At 35.2% G+C, this 18420-nt stretch overlaps 1 protein-coding gene across 2 annotated transcripts in view; it reads right to left on the bottom strand.

Annotated features, from left to right (window-relative positions):
* Nucleotides 1-18420, bottom strand: part of TTC29 (tetratricopeptide repeat domain 29) — a 272924-nt gene that overhangs the window by 220952 nt on the left and 33552 nt on the right. For both annotated transcript variants that reach the window (XM_065904587.1, XM_065904586.1), the window contains one exon: nucleotides 16642-16725. In XM_065904587.1, coding sequence (XP_065760659.1) covers nucleotides 16642-16725 — 84 coding nt within the window. The remainder of the gene's footprint in view (nucleotides 1-16641; nucleotides 16726-18420) is intronic.

Consider the following 18420-nt stretch of genomic DNA (forward strand, 5'->3'; position numbering starts at 1 on the left):
GAGAAATGTCTGTTTAGTTCTTTGGCCCATTTTTTGATTGGGTCGTTTATTTTTCTGGAATTGAGCTTCAGGAGTTGCTTGTATATTTTTGAGATTAATCCTTTGTCTGTTTCCTCATTTGTTATTATTTTCTCCCAATCTGAGGGCTGTCTTTTCACCTTACTTATAGTTTCCTTTGTTGTGCAAAAGCTTTTAATTTTCATTAAGTCCCATTTGTTTATTTTTGCTTTTATTTCCAATATTCTGGGAGGTGGGTCATAGAAGATCTTGCTGTGATTTATGTCGGAGAGTGTTTTGCCTATGTTCTCCTCTAGGAGTTTTATAGTTTCTGGTCTTACATTTAGATCTTTAATCCATTTTGAGTTTATTTTTGTGTATGGTGTTAGGAAGTGTTCTAGTTTCATTCTTTTACAAGTGGTTAACCAGTTTTCCCAGCACCACTTGTTAAAGAGATTGTCTTTTTTCCATTGTATATCCTTGCCTCCTTTGTCAAAGATAAGCTGTCCATAGGTTCGTGGATTTATCTCTGGGCTTTCTATTCTGTTCCATTGATCTATATTTCTGTCTTTGTGCCAGTACCATACTGTCTTGATGACTGTGGCTTTGTAGTAGAGTCTGAAGTCAGGCAGGTTGATTCCTCCAGTTCCATTCTTCTTTCTCAAGATTACTTTGGCTATTCGAGGTTTTTTGTATTTCCATACAAATTGTGAAATTATTTGTTCTAATTCTGTGAAAAATACCGTTGGTAGCTTGATAGGGATTGCATTGAATCTATAGATTGCTTTGGGTAGAATAGCCATTTTGACAATATTGATTCTTCCAATCCATGAACACGGTATGTTTCTCCAACTGTTTGTGTCCTCTTTGATTTCTTTCATCAGTGTTTTATAGTTTTCTATGTATAGGTCTTTTGTTTCTTTAGGTAGATATACTCCTAAGTATTTTATTCTTTTTGTTGCAATGGTGAATGGTATTGTTTCCTTAATTTCTCTTTCTGTTTTTTCATTGTTAGTGTATAGGAATGCAAGGGATTTCTGTGTGTTAATTTTATATCCTGCAACTTTACTATATTCATTAATTAATGCCCCAACCAAAAGACAAAGATTGGCTGAATGGATACAAAAACAAGACCCCTATATATGCTGTCTACAAGAGACCCACCTCAAAACAAGGGACACATACAGACTCAAAGTGAAGGGCTGGAAAGAAATATTTCACGCAAACGGAGACCAAAAGAAAGCAGGAGTCGCAATACTCATATCAGATAAAATAGACTTTCAAATAAAGGATGTGAAAAGAGACAAAGAAGGTCACTACATAATGATCAAGGGATCAATCCAAGAAGAAGATATAACAATTATAAATATATATGCACCCAACATAGGAGCACCGCAATATGTACGGCAAACACTAACGAGTATGAAAGAGGAAATTAATAGTAACACAATAATAGTGGGAGACTTTAATACCCCACTCACAACCATGGATAGATCAACTAAACAGAAAATCAACAAGGAAACACAAACCTTAAATGATACAATGGACCAGCTAGACCTAATTGATATCTATAGGACATTTCACCCCAAAACAATCAACTTCACCTTTTTCTCAAGTGCACACGGAACCTTCTCCAGAATAGATCACATCCTGGGCCATAAATCTGGTCTTGGAAAATTCAAAAAAATTGAAATCATTCCAGTCATCTTTTCTGACCACAGTGCAGTAAGATTAGATCTCAATTACAGGAAAAAAATTGTTAAAAATTCCAACATATGGAGGCTAAATAACACGCTTCTGAATAACCAACAAATCATAGAAGAAATCAAAAAAGAAATCAAAGTATGTATAGAAATAAATGAAAATGAAAACACAACAACCCAAAACCTATGGGACACTGTAAAAGCAGTGCTAAGGGGAAGGTTCATAGCATTACAGGCACACATCAAGAAACAAGAAAAAAGCCAAATAAATAACCTAACTCTACACCTAAAACAATTAGAGAAGGAAGAAATGAAGAACCCCAGGGTTAGCAGAAGGAAAGAAATCTTAAAAATTAGGGCAGAAATAAATGCAAAAGAAACTAAAGAGACCATAGCAAAAATCAACAAAGCTAAAAGCTGGTTTTTTGAAAAAATAAACAAAATTGACAAACCATTAGCAAGACTCATTAAGAAACAAAGAGAGAAGAACCAAATTAACAAAATAAGAAATGAAAAGGGTGAGATCACAACAGACAACACTGAAATACAAAGGATCATAAGAGACTACTACCAGCAGCTCTATGCCAATAAAATGGACAACTTGGATGAAATGGACAAATTCTTAGAAAAGTATAACTTTCCAAAACTGAACCAGGAAGAAATAGAAGATCTCAACAGAGCCATCACAAGCAAGGAAATCGAAACTGTAATCAGAAATCTTCCAGCAAACAAAAGCCCAGGACCAGATGGCTTCACAGCTGAATTCTACCAAAAATTTAGAGAAGAGCTAACACCTATCTTACTCAAACTCTTCCAGAAAATTGCAGAAGAAGGTAAACTTCCAAACTCATTCTATGAGGCCACCATCACCCTAATTCCAAAACCAGACAAAGATGCCACAAAAAAAGAAAACTACAGGCCAATATCACTGATGAACATAGATGCAAAAATCCTTAACAAAATTCTAGCAAACAGAATCCAACAACATATTAAAAAAATCATACACCATGACCAAGTGGGCTTTATCCCAGGAATGCAAGGATTCTTTAATATCCGAAAATCGATCAACGTAATACACCACATTAACAAATTGAAAGATAAAAAACATATGATTATCTCAATAGATGCAGAGAAAGCCTTTGACAAAATTCAACACTCATTTATGATTAAAACTCTCCAGAAAGCAGGAATAGAAGGAACATACCTCAACATAATAAAAGCTATATATGACAAACCCACAGCAAGCATCACCCTCAATGGTGAAAAATTGAAAGCATTTCCTCTGAAATCAGGAACAAGACAAGGATGCCCACTCTCACCACTACTATTCAACATAGTGTTGGAAGTTTTGGCCACAGCAATCAGAGCAGAAAAAGACATAAAAGGAATCCAGATAGGAAAAGAAGAAGTGAAACTCTCGCTGTTTGCAGATGACATGATCCTCTACATAGATTATATCTTCTTAATGAATCTACAGAGAGGCCTGCCATGCAGGTTTCCATGGAGTCACAAAGAGTTGGACGTGACTGGGTGACTGAACAACTTCTTGATGAACCAACTTCTTTTATCATTATTATCTCTGGTAATTTTCAAACTGCTCTCTGAAAATAGATTTCTAAAAATCTGGGATATTCTGTTTTCTTTCTTTCTATCTCATTATGTTAAGAATTTTGTATCTTTTGGATTTTTGTGCCATCATTTCAAACATAGGAAGGACATTTGTTTAGCCATCCATCTTGATCTTGAAGTGGAAAAAAAAACCCCCTAAATTAAACTCTCAAGACAATTCCCTTATTCAGTAATGTCTTTCTCTGGTTATTGGGCTGCAGGATAAGGGATTGTTTCAGACAAGCTTAAGATTTTATGGACATATGAGTCTGGATTACAGAATAACTGGGTCCTTATGAGATGACCCTGGAGGGAGGTTCTAGATCCATAATAGCACTGGGAACTCAGGAGGAGTCTAGAGATCTGATCTCTGACATATGCCTGAATCATTTTCTTCCTAGCTTACTCACTTTTTCCTCTCTATGAATTATTTTTTCTATCTTACTGCTTGTGCTTCTTTATAGCATTAGACTGCCTTGGTCAAACTACTTAACCTCTCTATGCCTTGGTCTCTGAGAGCAGTAACAACTCTGCACAGGTTTATTGTGAAGTTCTCTTAAAACAAAGAGCAGCACACAGTATTAAATTAATCTGTCTTATGGATTACTATTAGGCAGGAAATAAAACCTAGCTAGGAGATGTAATATTTATGGCAAGCTGTCTATACACCCATTTCACTAGGTGTGCAAAAATTTATTACACTGCTCCCTTTGTCTGATATAAGGGCATATGATAACTTTCTTTTGGAATTTTATCAGGAAAAAGTTTATCTCTTTTGAAGAACTGATATGCTTCTTTTCATCAGATAATGAGAACTCTCCAGTCTATCATATCTCCCTTTTGCCCAGTCTGCCCAGAAATTCAGAATTAAATTTAATCTTTTTTCAGAGGAACTATATTAACTCTAGTGGGGAGCATATTTACATACTTCTCCCATATTAGCCGTTCATTTACTATATATATATCTGACAGCTATGTAAAATAAAACACTAAGTTTCTTCAATCCTCTTTAGAAAGGAAGTTAGCAAGAAATAAAGCATTATCCTTGTAAGTCAAGTCTTAAAGGAGAATGAAAAACTGCTTTCAAAGAGCTCCGAGTCTAGAGCAGAGTCCCTTCCTCATGGCAATTCACAGCAAGAAAGACATTTTACAATGCAGTTCAGTAAATGTACATGTATATTTCACATATTTATGTACATTATATGAAACAAAATTTAAAAGCACTAATATTCAAAATGTTCTGATCTTTTTATAAATATTAAGTCAATTTAAAAAATCCTCATAACCATTCCATGAGCCTGGCCTGATAATTATCCCTGTTTTTTTCAGATGAGAAAACTGAGGCACAGAAATGTTAAGCTACTTGGTCAAAGATGATCAGTTACCTTGTTAGTATAAAGCTGGGGTTTGGAGTCGTGAGAGTCTGTTTTCAGAACCCACACCCTATTTCATTACATCTGGCAGACCCTCTCTATGAAATGCACCCTTTCCTAATTCTATTCTACTATACTGTCTTTCATATTTTAAATGCTGGTTGAAAAGAGTTGGACATGACTGAAGCAACTTAGCACTTAGCGCACACACACGCATGATCACCAAACTGATGGGTCATGATCACTATCCACTAGTGGACCACAATCTTATATTTTTAATCAAGAAGGAAAAAAAAGTCCACAAGTACATGGTCATCAATGGCTCTTAAGAGAATTCAAGCAGGCACTCTGAACCCTACCATGTGAGTGAGGATGGATCAAAGGAGGCCTCACAGAGCAAGGAACAGTTAAGTTGAGGCCGGTAGAGAAGTTTAACAAGTACACAGGCATGGGAGAAGGAGCAGGCATTTCAGGCAGAGCACATGTGCAAAGGAGTAAAAGATCCCCATTCATCAATTGCCCCAACACCAGTGAGCCAAGCACCATATGAGTACTGAGGATGCAGATGTGAGCATAGTAGCCATCATTCCACATGTACCACAAGTACACACACTATATATTTATTTACAAACATGTGTGTATTTCTAAACACACACTTCCCAGCTCAAAGTACAGAGCATTTAAACTGATCTCAGACTCATCCCAGTAAAAAGTCTGAAAGTTTCCAAATAATCTAATTAAAAATAATCAAGGAAAAATATTTCCAACAAATGTGTACATTTAATTAAATAGACCAAAGTATGCATTGTTTCATTTCCAAGGCAAGCCATAAAATATCACAGTAATCCACGTCTACAACCCAACCACTAATGTTGAAGAAGCTGAAGTTGAACGCTTCTATGAAGACCTAAATGACTTTCTAGAATGACTACAAAAAAAAAGATGTGCTATTCATCATAGGGGACTGGAATGCAAAAGTAGGAAGTCAAGAGATACCTGGAATAACAGGCAAGTCTGGCCTTGGTGAACAAAATGAAACAGGGCAAAGGCTAACAGAGTTTTGCCAAGAGAATGCATTGATCGTGGTAAACACCCTCTTCCAACAACAGAAGAGAAGACCCTACACATGGACATCATCAGATGGTCAATACTGAAATCAGACTGATTATATTCTTTGCAGCCAAGGATGGAGAAGCTCTATACAGTCAGCAAAAACAAGACCTGGAGCTGACTGTGGCTCAGAACATGAACTCCTTATTGCCAAATTCAGACAAATTGAAGAACCTAGGGAAAACCACCTTGGCCATTCAGATAAGACCTAAATCAAATCCCTTTCAATTATACAATGGAAGTGACAAATAGATTCAAGGGATTAGATCTGATAGACAGAGTGCCTGAAGAACTATGGATGGAGGTTCGTAACACTGTACAGGAGGCGGTGATCAAAACCATGCCCAAGAAAAAGAAATGTAAAAAGGCAAAACAGTTGTCTGAAGAGGCCTTATAAAAAGCTAAGCAAAGAAAAGAGACAAAAGAGAAAAGGAAAGATAAATCCATCTGAATGCAGAGTTCCAAAGAATAGCAAGGAGAGATAAGAAAGCCTTCCTCAGTGGTCAATGCAAAGAAATAGAGGAAAACAACAGAATAGGAAAGACTAGAGATCTCTTCAAGAATACTAGAGATACCAGGGAACATTCCATGTAAAGATGGGCACAATAAAGGACAGAAAGGGTATGGACTTAACAGAAGTAGAAGATATCTTAAAAAAAAAAAAAAAAAGGTGGCAAGAATACACAGAAGAACTGTACAAAAAAATCTTAATGACCCAGTTAACCATGATGGTATGGTCACTCACCTAGAGCCAGACGTCCTGGAGGGCAAAGTCAAGTGGGCCTTAGGAAGCATCACTATGAGCAAAGCTAGGGGAGGTGATGGAATTCCAGTTGAGCTATTTCAAATCCTAAAAGATGATGCTGTGAAAGTGCTGCACTCAATATACCAGCAAATTTGAAAAACTCAGCAGTGGCCACAGAACTAGAAAAGCTCAGTTTCATTCCAGTCCCAAAGAAAGGAAATGCCAAAGAACGTTCAAACTACTGCACAATGGTACTCATTTCACATGCTAGCAAAGTAATGCTCAAAATCCTGCAAGCTAGGCTTCAACAGTACATGAACTAAGAACACCCAGATGTACAAGCTGGATTTAGAAAACACAGAGGAACCAGAGATCAAATTGCCAACATCTGCAGGATCATAAAAAAAGCAAAGGAATTTCAGAAAAACATATACTTCTGCTTCATTGACTACACTAAAGCCTTTAACTATGTGGATCACAACAAACTGCAGAAAATTATTAAAGAGATGGGAATGCCAGACCACCTTACCTGCCTCCTGAGAAACCTGTATGCAGGTTTAGATGAAACACTTAGAACCTGTCATGGAACAATGGATTGGTTCAAAATTGGGAAAGGAGTATGTCAAAGCTGTATATTGTCACCCTGTTTATTTAACTTATATGCAGTGTACATCATGCAAAATGCTGGGCTGGATGAATCACAAGCTGGAATCAAGACTGCTGGGGAAAATATCAATAACCTCAGATATGCAAATGATATCACTCTAATGGCAGAAAGCAAAGAGGAACTAATGCGCCTCTTGCTGAAGGTGAAGGAGGAAAGTGAAAAAGCTGGCTTAAAACTCAACATTCAAAAAACTAAGATCATAGCATCCAGCCCCATCACCTTGTGGCAAATAGATAGGGAAAAAATGGAAATAATGACAGACTTTATTTTCTTGAGCTCCAAAATCACTGTGGATGGTGACTGCAGCCATGAAATTAAAAGATGCTTGCTCCTTTGAAGAAAAGCCATGACAAACCTAGACAGCATATTCAAAACCAGAGACACCACTTTGCTGACATATAATCCATATAATCAAAGCTATGATTTTTCCAGTAGTCATGTATGGATGTGAGAGTTGGACCATAAAGAAAGCTGAGCACCAAAGAATTGATACTTTTGAACTGTGGTGTTGGAGAAGACTCTTGAGAGACCCCTGGACTGCAAGGAGATCAAACTAGTCAACCCTAAAGGAAATCCACCCTGAATATTCATTGGAAGGACTGATGCTGAAGTGGAAGTTCCAATACTTTGGCCACCCGATGTGTAGAGCTGATTCATTGAAAAAGACCCTGATGCTGGGAAAGATTGAGGGCAGGAGGAGAAGTGGGCAACAGAGGATGAGGTGGTTGGATGGCATCATCAATTCTATGGACATGAATTTGAGCAAACTCAGGGTGATGGTGAAGGACAGGGAAGCCTGGAATGCTGCAGTTTACAGAGTCACAAAGAGTCAGACATGACTAAGGGTCTGACAACAACAACAATGCATTGTGGGAGTCCTAGGAGAAGATGACAGAGGGTGGGTAGATAGATTCTTTTCAGAAAAAATGATAAAAATTTCCAAAGTTTGATAAATGTCATGAATATAAATAGTTGAGAAGTTCAATAAACTCTATGTGGGAAAATTCAAATAAATCCACACTGAGACACATTATAATCAAACTCCCAAAGGTAAAGTGTGAACCTTTAAAACAGCAACAGAGGAGCAACTCATCACATATACAGGATCATCAATAAGTTTTTTTTCCTTTATTTTTATTAGTTGGAGGCTAATTACTTTACAACATTGTACTGGTTTTTGCCATACACTGACATGAATCAGCCATGGATTTACATGTGTTCCCCATCCCTCTGGGTTATCCCAGTGCACCAGCCCTGAGCACTTGTCTCATGCATCCAACTTGGACTGGCGATCTGTTTCACACTTGATAATATACATGCTCCAATGCTATTCTCTCAGATCATCCCACCCTTGCCTTCTCCCATAGAGTCCAAAAGTCTGCAAGCAATAAATGCTGGAGAGGGTGTGGAGAAAAGGGAACCCTCTTACACTGTTGGTGGGAATGCAAACTAGTACAGCTGCTATGGAGAACAGTGTGGAGATTTCTTAAAAAACGTAATAGAACTGCCATATGACCCAGCAATACCACTTCTGGGCATACACACTGAGGAAACCAGATCTGAAAGAGACACGTGCACCCCAATGTTCATCACGGCACTGTTTATAATAGCTAGGACACAGAAGCAACCAAATGCCCATCAGCAGGCGAATGGATAAGAAAGTTGTGGTACATATACACAATGGAATATTACTCAGCCATTAAAAAGAATACATTTGAATCAGTTCTAATGAGATGGATGAAACTGGAGCCCATTACACAGTGAAGTAAGCCAGAAAGATAAACACCAATACAGTATACTAACGCATATACATGGAATTTAGAAAGATGGTAATGATAACCCTATATGCAAGACAGAAAAAGAGACACAGATGTATAGAACAGATGTCAATAAGTCTTTAAGCAGATTTCTCACTAGAAACTTTGGAAGCCAGGAAGCAGGGTCTAAAATGTCCAAAATGCTAAAAGAAAAAAATTGTCAACTAATAATTCTACATCTGGCCAAATTGTATTTCTCAAGTGAGGGAGAAATTAAGAATGTTTCCAGATAAACCAAAACTGAGGAACTTTATTTTTATTGGGACTGCCCCCCAAGAAATGCTAAAGCAGTCCTGCAGATTGAAATAAAAGGACAATAGACAGTAATGTGAAATCATATAAAGAAACACAGGTCTCAGTAAAGATAGACACATGGCCAATTATATAAGCTAGCATTTTTGTAATATTAATAATAGTTGGTAACTTCACATTCTGTTTTGTACATAATTTAAAAGACTAATGAACTTCTACAAGTAATTATTCTGAGTTAGTATTATTGTAACTTTGATATATAACTCCACTTTCTGTTTTGTACATAATTTAGGATACAGCATTAAATAGTAATGTATTAATATGTGTGGGAGCAAGGGGTATCTGGGAAACTTCCCCTCAGTTTTGCTGTGAACCAAAAACTCTAAAAAATAAAGTCTTTCTAAAACAAAATGATCGGTTTATGTTACTGGAACACATAAACATTGTGCATTGTTGGTGAGAAAGCACAGAGCATTGTTGCTGAGAATGAAAAATTGTATAGCCATTGTGGTGGCAGCATAGTGGTTTTCAAAAAATATAAAATAGAGTTACCAAATTATTTAGCAATTCTACATCTGAGTATATACAGAGAAGAATTGGGAACAGGGTCCTAAAGAGATATTTGTACACACATGTTCACATTAACCTTATTCATAATAGGAAAAACACTGAAGCAAGCCAAGTGCCATTGACAGATGAATGCATAAGCAAAATATGGTATAAACAGAGTGGAATATTATTCAGCCTTAAAAAGGAAGGAAATTGTTATAAATACCACAACATGGAAGAGCCCTGAGGACTCTGCAAGCCCTAGGAAAGCATAAAAGCATCTGTGAGTCCATAGCCTGATTTTACTTTAAGCACTGAGAAGATGACACTGTTTATTACAACATCTCCATTTTCCAACACAGAAAACAGAACAGGGTACAGATATGAGTCAGGGGAATGATTTTTATAGAACTGCAGCAAGATGAGCATTTTGAGGATATAATATTTTAACCATAACAGAGAATGGAATAGAGTCAAATTAGTTTCGGATATTCCCATGCAAGCTTTTCTTAATATGGACAGAACACAACATCAGAGACAAAACTCACACAGTAGAATCATCCGGTTTCATAAATTACACGTGATGTGCCTGGGCCATTGTTCACCCCACTTTGAATTTCAACTGATTCAACCTCTGTGGTACCTGGGTCCTTATCCCCTTTTATCACTTTGTTCTTCATTACTAAATCTCCCAAATGGTTTCTAAATACAGTGCCATTATGCACTTGCAGGTTTATGAGCTATTGTAGGAAGAGCACATTCTTTGACTATATTCTACACATTTCTGAAACAGTAGGTTTAAATTCAAAGCAATCTTATCATGGTAACAGTAAGTTTAAGCAGTTTATAGACATTTTAGAAAACTGTGCAGCTTAGCAAGCTATGCAAATGATGTTGTTTAGTACAGCATAAAAAATTTCTGAAAAGTTTACTGTAAGTTGAAATTAAAAACATTTCCCCTATGTGGTTAGCACTACCGTGTTTGAAATGTATCTCTTACTAAAAACTGTCTCCTAAACATGATGAAAATCATACCTGGTACAAAATAAAATATGTAACTATAAATATTTAAAGAAAAAAGATAAATTAATATTGCTACCTAAATCAACACTTAAAGTCAGTGCAAAATATCCAGTTCATTTACATTAATGAATGCTTTAAAAGCCAAAGAAGAATGATCGACGGTAGTTAAAGTGAAACTGTCTACATGTGTTTCACATATAGAATCTCTTTTTAACTCTCATAAGAATTTTCTGTTATTATTACAATCTCCCAGTAGTCATGGAAATGAAAGATTAGTGAAATCAGGTGACCTGCAACAAATTCCACAGGTTTTAAGCAGCAAAGCCAAATTTCCAGCTGAGGAAGAAATTCCACCTAATAGCTAGAACTTTAATGTCATGATTCCTATGATTCCTACGCTTTTCTCTTGTGAAGCTTTTTTAAGTCTACTTAAAGCTGATAAGTTTAAACACCGTATGTGAAAATTAACATTTTAAAGCAGACTTTTAAAGGACATAAAGATAAAAATGCCTAAGAAATTGGCATTTCTGTTTTGTTGACATTTAAAATCTTTCCTCTTTATTTACTTAGACTTCGTTTCAGTGTAAACTTGAGATCCCTTTTGCATTCAGCAAACAATTTTTACAAGTTCCTTTCCTCTGCATTTTTTTTATATTCCCAAACTGTAAACTTTATTGATATCAATATTCTTTTTCAAAAAATTATTGTCAAAAATTCTTTTCTTCCCTAGTTTCACATCTTAGGGATCTGTTGTGGCAAATAGCACCAGATTGTAAATAAGTAAATAAATATAAATAAAAAGGAGTGGCATCTTTCTTCTGTTCCTATCTGTGTTCTCTGCTATTGCTTATTTTGTTTACATTCAGGAGAAAGTAAGGATTAATTGTCTCTCCACTTAAGAACACCAAAATCCTGTCTCTTTTTCTTAAATCAGGAAGATCTTTTTTTTGAAATTTTGATTTTAATTGGAGGACAACTGTTTTACAGTGTTTTGCTGGTTTCTGCCTCACAACAACATGAATCAGCCATGAGGATGCAAGGAAGAAAATATTAAAATCTAATTTGCTTCTGAGAAAGAAAGTGGGCCATTGTCCTTTCCTTCTCTCTTTTGCCTATTCCTGTTCGTCATGTAGCCATTTATTTGGCAACTGGCATCTTCAGGAAGTTTAATTGTCAAAACTCTGTATGAATTTAATTTATTACTTTAAAAAGAGGAGCAAAGTGTTTTGAAGAAGAAACAAAATATCACAAAATTATTTAAAAGTAAACAAGATGAATGAACCAGAGGAAGTGCTCACCTAAAGGGGCCTAAATTCCCCTAATGTTATCTTGAAATATTATATTCTGAATAAACACCTTCACCTTGTTATAGATATTCTAAGAGCCTGACCATATTGCAAAGCCAAATGCTAAATTTGCTCACAACAAGTATAAAAGTGAAAGTTTCAGTCGCCCAGTCATGTCCAACTCTTTGCAATCCCATGGCTCCTCTGTCCATGGGATCTTCCAGTTAAGAATACTAGAGCGAGTAGCCATTTCCTTCTCCAGGGGATCCTCCCAAACCAGGGGTCAGACCCTGGTCTCTTGCAATACAGGCAGATTCTTTATTATCTGAGGCACAAGGGAAGCCCCACAACAAGTATGTCTGTCATTTATAAAAGCACTTTTGGAAGACAGTTTTGAAATATTTTCAAGATGAAAATCTAAGAGTGACAAAATGCTAATTCACCTTAACTGAGTAGTGAAAGTCGCTCAGTCGTGTCTGACTCTTTGTGACCCAATGGACTATCCAGTCCATGGCATTCTCCAGGCCAGAACACTGGAGTGTTCTTTCCCTTCTCCAGAACCTTAACTGAGTAAGTAACATACGATTCAAAGGCAGGATAGAAAGCTTGTGTTGACCAAGTGACACTTAGTAAACACCAACTGGTGATGCTAAAAGATATTCTGAAAGAAGAAAATATCTAAGAGATGTACACGATTTTGAACTAAATCTATTCTTCTGTATAATAGAATTTGATATCTGAAGCAGAAAACAATATTGAGCAGATTAACATTCTCTGTCCCTTGATAATTTTGCTTATTTGTATCTTCACATACATAGCTAAAGCTGTAAAAACTGCCCCCAAGAAAATTTTATTTGAATCTATAAATGACACTTTTATTATTTAGCTACTCAAAGTAATTATGATAATAAGTGGTACTTTAAGTATCACTTAAATAATGCACTATGATAATATAATATGGAATAAAAAAGCACAAAGTACAGAAATACAACATAATCTTCTTTAGTTGTTAAAGATCAGTCAAATACTATCAATGAACTATTCAACCACTTATTTAAGAGTGTCAAAATATCATTATTAGGCACAGCAATAATCTGGTCACTTAAGAAGTTTAGAATACTATACTAGAATTCCTTCTGTAAATGTAGATGATAAAAAACTCAGAAGCCCTTTGCCTTTGAACCATTTTACCCATTCCAAAGTAAAATGATTCCCCATCAATTGGGTTTGGCCATTCCAGTAACAACTATTTTAGCCTGTCCTACTCAACTGTTCATTTAAATTTTATACTCTTACTTGTAAACATAATTCACTTTTGAGGAATTAAACTTCCTCAATACAACAGCAAACCAGCTACCTACAATACTGAACTAAAAATACTGTAATCAAAGAATATCATAGCACAATACCTATTTCATGGTGGAAGTAATTCGACAGTTATTCTTCACCCATTTATTCATTTAACATCTAGCTATTGAGCTCTGCCTATGGTTAAAGAGTCTGGAGGAAAACCATAGAACATGGCATCCTGGAAGCTACAGGCACAGAATGTTCAAAGAGAGAGAACTCAACTCTATCAAATAATGTGAAGACATCAAGTAAGATAAGGACAGACACCTGGCCATTAGATGTGATTTAAAAGGAGGATACTGATCACAATAAACAGATTTCAGTGAGTTCTGGGTCTGGAAATCTATTTAGAGTCAATCTCAGTTGGTCTCAGAATGGGATATAGAAATATGGAAATGGTGCTTCCGGTTACTGTGAAGGGTAGAGAAAAATGGGGTAGAATCTGGAAGGGGATAAGAAGTCAAGGTAAATACTAGAGTAGACATGAACGCTGATGAGACTCAATCAGTGCAAAAGAAGAAATTAATGATGTAGCAATTAAACATGTTTAACTGTTGGAGAAAGTCTTGTAACAAGTAAGATGGGATGGCACCTGAAACACAAGCAGAGACATAACCCTTAGACAAGAATAGGAACTTTCCGACCCACTGCAATAGGAGGAACATGGAGTGTGAGCTTATGTATTAGTACCAATAGTTTGGTAAATTTTAGAGTAGACAGTGACGGGTTATTCTGGGACTAGACAAAGAACACATCCACATTACAGGATATCAAAGCTAATGGACATGAATTATGTAAGTATACATTTCTATTAGCATCTTAGGGAATAAGGCAGTCTAGAGAGGCATTTGAGGATATATCTTAAATATTGCTTTGCCTGATTGAAAATCTGATTCATCCATTTCTCCCCATTATGTCCTTGTATAGTGAGGACGTGTGACTCACCAGTTTGTTCATTATACAATGCTAACAGATAAGGAGCCAAACTTGGAATATGTCTTCTTTGGCAAGTTTTATCCAACATCTTAGTTTTCTCTGATTTTTTTCCAGACCTCTAGGCTACATCTCACAGTATAATCAGTATTCATTCATTGCATATTTATTCCCTACTTGTACTGTCTCAAATAGAGATAAAGATGAGACCAAATATTTTACAATAAAATAACCCTGTTTCTTGCTCTGTGAAAATCCAAGTATTAGATATAAAGTAGGCACATAATAAATGCCTGCTGCATTCATCTTTCATCTCTTCAGAGTAGAATGACTGATTAAAAGTTTTATGCAGAAATTGCTTGGAATATGCATAATTTCCTCATGGCATCTGTTGGGTATTGCTGGGAGATGCTAAAATCAATTTTGTCCTTTACATGCTATTCAATTAGTTTGTTTAGGGCAAGGTCCAGAATGTGTATCAGTCAGAAGCACAATAGTGAGCCAAGTACAAGAACTTCCTACTAAGATTTGTACCCACTATCTTAGGGAAAGAACTCTGATTCTAAAAAAGTATTCAAGTGTAGGTAGGTTTAAGTAGAATTCAATATTAAAGACTGAGAACTACCCAGTGCTACTTTTCTTGCGTAAAGTAAAGAATCTACCTGCAATGCAGGAGACCCAGGTTCAATCCCTGGGTCTGGAAGATCCCCTGGAGAAAGGAATGGCTATCCACTCCAGTATTCTTGCCTGGCAAATCCCATGGACAGAGGAGCCTGGCAAGCTGCAGTCCACAGGGTTATAGAGTTGGACATGACTGAGTAACTAACAATTTCACTTTCACTTCTTTAGTGAAAAAAATATTTGTAAGAGAACACTGATCAGTACAGCCTATTCTGGGCTGTCTTAGAATGTTTTCTTCAGTGCAGACTGAAAGCAAATTTTAAGTATAAAGGTGTCTAGTTTGTTAAAATAAGTGAAGCCTAAGTTTAACTCCAAATTTAATTCCCAATTCTTAAGTGAATTAAAGATAGTCATTATATTTATTTTTTTAGATATCCCATATTTAAATCAAAATGAAAATATCACTCACATATATTTTTCTTTTAAGAAGGAATCATACCATCAGACTATATTGACCTTTAATTTTATCCAACAGGTTACCATGGAAAGTTAATGAATTAGCAACTAGAATAGCATTTAAAAACCAAAGGTCCCAGATATTACACTTGGCAGTCAATAGAACTCCAAGGAAGACAGTGATTATATTTACTGTAAATTTTATCATTCTATAAAATAAAGTGGATAAAATGAACTCTTCCATTTTTCCATGCTATATGCATATTGGCAATTACCTAATGAAACGTATCAAGAGACTTAGAATTTTAAACTGTATGAAAACCTTCACCAAAACCATCAGTAGGAATACCTTCTCAATGGAATCCCATAGCACTAGGCAATATACATAGACTCTTTTAAAATCATTTGTTGTATAAAATATTTTAATATTTTAGCCATTTAATAAATTCCATAAGATGCATGTGCATATATAAGATTTCTATTTGTCAATACTTATAACTAAAAACCTGATAATAACAGAGTCACCATGTCTATAGATAAGAAATATTAAACCTGTTTAGCTATTATTCTAGGTTTCTATTTATTTCTCACTAACTGACATGGATTTTTATATTATTTTTACTCAGACCACATATTAGGTTCTAACTAGCAGTAAAATGGCAAAGTTTACATTGTTCATTAAAAAAATACATAGACTTATTTTTAAATTAATCAATAAACTATGATCCATTATTTGCTTTTGTAGGTTTTTGATGGGAGAGAAAACACATATTAGTCAGGGATTTCTTTTTAATCACGAGGAAAAAAAGATAACGCAACTCTTTCTCTTAAAGCATTTTTCCCCCATGGAGGCAATATACCCTAAAATGGAAGCTATTAAGCAATCAATGACACAGACTTAACTAAAATATTGCAAATATGATAGTATAATATCTTAGTAAATACGAGAATTTTGAAAGTCATAAAATTAAAGACTTTGATATGTATAAGATCAATAGACGTGACTTATCACTATTTAATATGAGCTTTAATTTTTAAATGTCATGTTCCAGCGAAAAAATGAACTGCACAGGAAAATTGAAATTTCAACAAAGAATCAAGACAAAAAAACAAACTTTATATTAAAGTAACTTTAAGAGGTATATACTTACGCAGCAACCTCCTCTTTTGACAATCCTTTGAAATTCACCTCCAGATAATGATCTATGTCATCTTTTTCTTTGATCAGTTTAGACCTAAATGAAGTGGAAAGAAATAATAAAGAACTGCCTTATCGAGGTGAAAAGCTACCAAACATATAAAATGCCACCAGGAGAACAGGAATATTCCAGGTGTAATATCTTAGATAAAAAATGTTTTCCAAGAGCTATAGAGTTAGGCTATTCATTGATAATTTCAAATTTTTTACTTTCTTGAATGGGAAAAGGGAAGAATACTGAACTCAGTGTGTAAACAAATAAAACACAACACACTAAAATAGTCTACATTCTTAAATAAATGGGCTTTTCTCCTCAAAACTTTTAAGATCTTCCATTTTACTTATGTTCTCTTACAACCTTCTAGCTACAGAAGCCAGACTCTGTTCAGCACAGTATGGTGAACTAAAAAGCCCTTATTTGATACAAATGTGTTGAATTTATTGGTTGAAAACATTATAGAATTTTGCTCTGACATTCTTTTTGAGTGGTTTTTAAAAATCACACATAAAACTCAAACTACTATTAAAAGTTCAAGCTGAAAGTGATTTTAAGAAGACTTTAATGAGTATATTACACAAGTAATATATTAATTCTTCATACTCCTTGCACCTTTAAAAATAAGCAGACTATTAACATATTATGACAACTGAAGTACAGGATACACAAGTATCTCTTTTTCTCAGAAGCTAAAGGAGAATGTTGATTCAAAAATTTGCCTTAAATGGTTATGATAAAATGTTTTTCTTTAATAAAAAGAATTCAAAATTTTTTTTCTTTAAAATCTGTCTTATCCTAGGGATATGACACTGAGTTATGTTTTTGCTCATGCTGAAAAGAAAATGTAAACTCAGTTATTACAAAATGACAGGAAGAAGAAGCTAGCTTTTTCAGATTTTGCAAATATTTCACGTTATTCAAAAGGAAAATGGAAAATAAGAATGTATATACTGAAGTTATGCCTCTATCGAAAATGTTGCTTTTCAAATTATTTGAAAGTAAACTTATAATTCTCTGCAATTCTATTTTACAGTTTCTACAAATTTCATTTCTATTACAAAAGAACTTCGGTGCCAGTTTAGCTGAATGTATTTATTTTGGTCCGGGGGCTTTGGTCTCTGCCCGAAATACCAAAAATGAGGTATGGTCCTTCTTTGAACAAAGCAGTCTCATCATACTTTGATCATTATGCCTTGTAGGAATTGAAAGGCATGCATAAAAAGATAATCAAACCTACATATGTAAATTATTTATGTTGATAAATAATATGTGCATTACTAAAAATCAATAAAACTAGAAGTGGAAACTTCTAAGTAACACAGCCTTAGTTAATATGCATAATTACAATCAAAAACATCAAGTTCCTGCCCTGCAGGTTTTCAGCCCAAGTCGAAAACTCCCTGAATTCAGCCGCCATTCACAGGCAGAAGAGGTTTGATGTATTTTCAAGCTCTAGGATCATTTCAGGAGCTAAATCAAGCCTGCTCATTTACCCTGGGAGTAAGACTGTGTCTTCCTTCCCCCAAAACAGAAATCAGGATCGGGATCTTGTGGTTTAGATGCCATACAACTTTCATGCCTAAAGCTTTTGCTTTCAATTTTTCCACACACATTTTAAAAAGGAAATGTATTTCCAAAGCTTTGCAGGAACCACAGTATAATGGCAGTAGGAAATAAAATAACCAAATGAGCACTTGCCTACTAAATAAATATATTCTTAATCTTTGAATAAAA

The sequence above is a fragment of the Muntiacus reevesi genome, chromosome 13 (assembly GCF_963930625.1).
Source record: "Muntiacus reevesi chromosome 13, mMunRee1.1, whole genome shotgun sequence".
In the NCBI taxonomy this organism is placed as follows: domain Eukaryota; kingdom Metazoa; phylum Chordata; class Mammalia; order Artiodactyla; family Cervidae; genus Muntiacus; species Muntiacus reevesi.